The sequence below is a fragment of the Morone saxatilis genome, unplaced genomic scaffold (assembly GCF_004916995.1).
Source record: "Morone saxatilis isolate NCDOM2014 unplaced genomic scaffold, NCSU_SB_2.0 Contig17, whole genome shotgun sequence".
NCBI classification, from domain to species: Eukaryota; Metazoa; Chordata; class Actinopteri; family Moronidae; genus Morone; species Morone saxatilis.
In genome coordinates this window covers 83,444-88,930 of record NW_023339729.1, presented here as the reverse complement: position 1 = coordinate 88,930, position 5,487 = coordinate 83,444, and the positions used below count along the sequence as shown (strand labels likewise).

Sequence of the window (5,487 nt, the reverse complement as noted above, 5' to 3'; positions counted from 1 at the left end):
TCTGCTAGTTGTTCCCTGCACTAATATCTGAATAAAACATTGAGTGTTTGGCCACAAGTGCTCATTATTCTTTGTCATTGGTTGAGTTGCTGTTTTTTGTTTATGTCTCACTGTTTGTGCAATAAATGCAGCAAATTGCAGAGCAAATGCAAACCTGTTTCAGTTTGACGTGCAGGGGTGTCCCCGGGTGGCCACCCGGGAAATCTCATTGGCCACTGCTTTATCCTTACCTCTTCTACTCCGCACAGTGTTTCAGAGGCTATAGCAGGCTTCGTATTAAAGCCAGAGTGAAGATACTGGTATCATATGAAACCTAAATGACCTAACCGTCTGTCAGTACTAGCCATGTTAGCGTGTTGGGAGAGGTGGCTAAATAATGCTCCAAAGCTGGGCAAACTTTTGGCGATGGAAAAATAGCATGGCCATTTTCAAAGGGATCCCTCTGAACTCAGACTCAAATGGGTTCTATGGGTACCCGCAAGTCCCCCCCATTACAAAATTGCCCACTTTATGCTAATCTCATGCAGCTTTGTGGCCAAACCAATGCAGTTTTCTGCACGTGGTATATATGTGTGCCTACTGTATATGAATATTTCTGCAGACTGGGGTTCATAAACAGTGTTGGAATTAAACCTAAAATTTTATATTCATTTCACAATTAAATTAAAATTTCTTTTTAATCCTCAGTGAATACTCTTGCTGTCCTTGTGTTCCTGTTTTCCACAGGTGGCATTCCCATCAACAAGGTGACCCCAGAGGGCCTGATATTTGTGGTCCAGTGGGTTCTTGTGGCTCTTGTTAGCTACTGGCTGCTCTCCCTCGCCTTCCGATTAGTTGCCTCAACTGTGAGGCGGACCCTGTGGCTGCTGAAGGTGAGCATGGCTTTTGCCTGTTTCGGACTCATCCTGAGCGACCGCAGCGTGGAGACGGAAACCATGGCCATCCGATTGGCCATCCTGGTGTGCGTCTGTGTCCTGTTCGGTGTCGGGACTTCGAGGAGCCAGCCTTCTAGTGCGGCTGATAAAACCGCTCACCTGGAGGAGCAAGTGAGGATCCTGGAGAGAAGGCTGAGAGAGATGGAGAGGTGGAGGAGGACAGAGGAGTGAATTGAGAGAAGTGTTTGTCTGTCGTCTTCCTATAGCTGGCGCCACACGAGGGAGCGCTGCTGTCCTTCGGGGCCTCTGGAACTTCAAGGAATGTTTTTACAGTTTTGTGGTTTTGTACGTGTTCCAAAAGTTATTATTACTCGTGATTTTTTCATTTTAATTAATATTATTACTTCCTGGAAGCAGTGATTTGCATTTTACATGTTTTTATTTTTTTACTGCTTCTTTTTTTTAAATGGAAATTTGATCCTGTGTGATGTGCTGCAGTGGGAAGGTGCAGAGGATGAAACGTTTTCCGTCCAGCGCTCTAACCGTCCTTTTACCACATTAAAGACACATTTAGAGAAATACTTATATTTGCTTTCTTTTCTGTAGTTTTTCGCTGAGTTACTTGCTGGAACATTTTTGAAGTGGTGCATCCATCTGCCCAGCACTTCTGTGCAGCATCTCCAGCCAGTGCGGGCTCTCTGAGCGGGTTGATGAGCAGTAGTGTAGAACTCCCTCTGAACTCCCCTGACTGCAGCTGTGTACATGATGCGCTGCCAGGATATTAATCGTCTTACTCTTGGAAAGAAAGCAAATTAGTGTATTTTGTGAATTCTTTGAAAATATATAATCTCTTAAAGCTACAGTAGGTCATTTTTCTAAATACTTCTTTTAAATATGACAAAAAGAAATAGTAATAATCCATTATTAACCAATAACCAATCCACTGCTATTTGTCATAATGGTTGAAATGTCTCAGGACCGGCTGGTGGGTTACAGTTCTTGTGTTATTCAGCCTCAACCTGACATAAGGTTTGATCCGTGGTTGGATTGTGTGTGGTTCATGATTCTGTTGAAAAGGTTTTTGATACCATAATGCTTTAGAGCCCTTCTGAAAAAACAGCATTATTAACTTACATTCCAACCACAGTACTGCTGTAGTGTGTACTGTATGTGTGTACCTTGGGATCCATACACATCACTGTTAAACTCTTGTAATACAGGTACTTTTGGAGATAAACGTGTGCAGCTATAAATGCCCATAATAAAAACCAAATTCTCAGGTCATTGAACACAGACGTTGCCAGGCCCCTCAGATCAAGGTACCCTGTAGTGTCTGTATGAGAGGCACGTTAACCTCATATTAAAAAGACGCTAGCTGGCTAACTTATGTGATGCTGACACTGAACATGATTCAGATACAGTTCAGCTGTCACTAGGCGTGAGACATAACTGTCAGACCAGTTATCAACAGGAATAAGAAAACCATGACAACAAAATTGACACAATAGCGCAAAGTCATCACCAGTGGTGTGATTTTGTGGCTTACAAAGTGTCAGCTGACAGTCCCGACTAAACTGCTGCACTCCAAGATAAGGTCAGACTGGATTCTTCTGGATGGAGAAGATAAAAAAAATTGAAGTTTTTTCACTATATCCTGACAGTAGTACATGAGACAGATAATCTGTGAAATAAATCTGTATTTGACACAATCTTTCTATCTTCCTCAGCTTTGATTGGTTGTTTTTGTTCAGGCCTGGTGGATTCTTACAAAACCATTTGGAGCACTAGGAGCCAGAGGAACCTGATTGTTTCACAGATTATCTGTCTCATGTACTACTGTCAGGATATAGTAAAAGTTTCAGTGAATATGACAAACAATATTTTTATAAAAATGAGCTATTGCAGCTTTAAGTGTATCTGCTGGAGGAATCAAGACAGAAAACAATGTTGAAATGGGCAAGAAGAACAGGAGTGTTTTTGAAGTTTATTAACAGTAACATATATGGTTTCCAGCTTGCACATTTACTCTCCAACTCTCTCCTGTAAAAGAATTTATTGGTGCCAACAACAGCTTCAGAACTTTCCTTTATTCATGCACCGACACACAGTTGCACATACGTGTACAATATGAATAGGTATAAAATGAGAGGTAGGAAACCAATTTCAGCGTTCATTGGCATAAAATCCAGAGGTGGACTCCATCGGCACCCGTAACCGTCAACTACAACTACACTGTGAATATCATTGGTTATATTTACACAAAAACAATACAAATCAGTTAATCTCAGCATTGCTACATGCGAGGAAAATCAGATCTAGGACACAAAGGTACAAAAAACAAGACCTTACTTCGCTGTTCATGTGACAATCTACCCAAAGACAAAAAGGTTGAGGAGAAAAGAGGCCAAAGTCACCTTCACATTATGAGATGAAAAGGCACCTAAAATGGAATCCTCCCTTTAGTGGAGCACGCTGCTTATTTTCACGTGAACTGCAGACAAGAGTGCAGTCCAGAACTTGTTTGTTCCAGTTTAACAGGGTGTCAGTGGGGTCTTAAAATTTCTTAAAAATTATTTGAATTTGATTAATGAAGTGAATGTACAAAGTTATAAAGTTTTCAGTCTTGCTTTTAAATGTGTTTTGGGGAAAGAATTGAATCATATATCATATCCTTTGTACTTTTTTTGCCAGTTTGCATGTGAAAAAGGTGCATTCATTGCACGCATGATGATCCTAAAATCTAACCTGTTAAACAGAAGAAAGAAACTCTGGTTTAAGGTGTCACACCAAAGATTTTTCATTTCAAAATGAGAAAACCAAAATTGAAAATAAAAAACACCCATTTTCTGTTTTGAAAAGAGGAAACTATCTGTTTCGTTCCACATATTTATAAATGTTAGTCTGGAAATTGATCATTTCATGATTTTGGTTTTCTCATTTCTAAACAAAAATCCATACTCTAACCCATTATCATATCCACAACATAAAGACAACCCAGCCGACCTACAACTGACAGGCCTACATTTGGTCTGCATATCCTGTGGAGACGGCGTGGTAGAGCGGGTTGTCCACTGATCACAGGGTTGCCAGTTTGATCACAAGCTATTTCTTGTGTCCTTGGGTGAGACACTGAACCCCAAAATGCTCCCAATTGTCAGACCAGCACAGTAGCTCACTGCCAAGAGTGAGTGAATGGGTAATTGAGAGGCAAATTGGAAAGGCCATTTACACTGCAGTATCAAGGTTCACTGTATTTACTCACCTCGACAAACAAAATAAAACACTAAAATATGGTAAATAAAATCAGACTTTGGCAGAGAAAGGCATTGTGATAATATTTACAGTTTAATGAGGCCTCCTAGTGGTTTTAATGTGAACGTTCTAGATAGGTGGGAAGGTTTCTGACCGTAGATATCAGGAGGCACACGGGAACACTCATCAGTCTAATGTTGGTCAAACTGTGCATTCACTTTTGTAATTATATACAACGGCATCGTCCAGTCAGGTAAGTCAATTCACAAGTGATAGTTAAACAATAATAAAAGAGGACGACAGATCAAAAAGGGGGTGGTGGCAAAACTAAATTTCCCTGATCTAGGGTGATAACTGACAAACATGCAGTTGCCACACTGTTTAGTGAATGCTGCTACTTCCTGCTCCACTGTGATGATATACGGGTGGTGTCAGAGGCTCTGATTGGATAATGAGTGATATGTTTTTTTGCTGTAATAGTAAGGAGGCACCCTGAAAGGCAGTCAAAGTGGTTTTTCTGTTAGCATTCGTACAGTTTAGTGCGTTACAAGAGCCTTCACGCCAAATCCAGATCATCTGAATGGAATTATCACTAACGGACGAGGGGTCGGGGGTTGCGGCGAGTTCAGTTCGACTCATACCATCAAACCCAGACTGTCCCAACAGTGTTGACCTGTGAAGAGGCACAGAATCCAAAAATGAGGTAGCTATTGTTTTAGCAACTCATGCGGCTGTTATAGCTCATAAGAAAATCTGATCATGATTAGAGTTCTGATGATTTGACACCCTAACATGACTCAAGACCGGGGGCCAAGACTGGATTACCAACCAGGTCTAAGCAGGCAACCGAGGCCCCAAAAGCCCAAGGATGACAATTTGTCAGTTGGATTGTGATTTGTCAGTAGCCGTTCACACCGAGATGTGTTGCTAGAAGATACAGAGCCTGACGGCAAGAGGTCAAATTTTTTTTCAGCGGTTGCGTATGTGGCCCTGCTCCACAATCTGTGCCCAACGCACTTTACCAAGGTGTTTGGTAAAGTGCGTTCGACCAGCCCCTTAGTTGTGAATATGCACCACTTCAGCTGATATACTAAAGGCCATAAGACAGGTTCTGTGTTACCCGGGGCCTATACTCGTACGGGTGCCAAAAGTCGTATAAAAAAGTGGAGACATTTGTGTCTGTGAAGATTCTCAGTCATCCAGATCTATCTGGTGTACACCGATCAGCCATAACATTATGAGTGAATAACACTGATTATCTGGTTATCATGGCTCCTGTCAGTGGGGGGGATATATCAGGCAGCAAGTGAACATGTACTCAAAGTTGATGTGTTAGAAGCAGGAAAAATGGGCAGCGTGA

General features: G+C 41.6%; 1 protein-coding gene across 1 annotated transcript in view; it reads left to right on the top strand.

Moving 5' to 3' along the window:
- Positions 1-1,460, top strand: part of tmem109 (transmembrane protein 109) — a 3,620-nt gene extending 2,160 nt beyond the window's left edge. Inside the window, exon 3 of the mRNA XM_035659468.1 lies at positions 727-1,460. Within this exon, the coding sequence (XP_035515361.1) occupies positions 727-1,106 (380 nt within the window). The 3' untranslated portion in view covers positions 1,107-1,460. The remainder of the gene's footprint in view (positions 1-726) is intronic.
- The last annotated feature ends 4,027 nt before the right edge of the window (positions 1,461-5,487 follow it).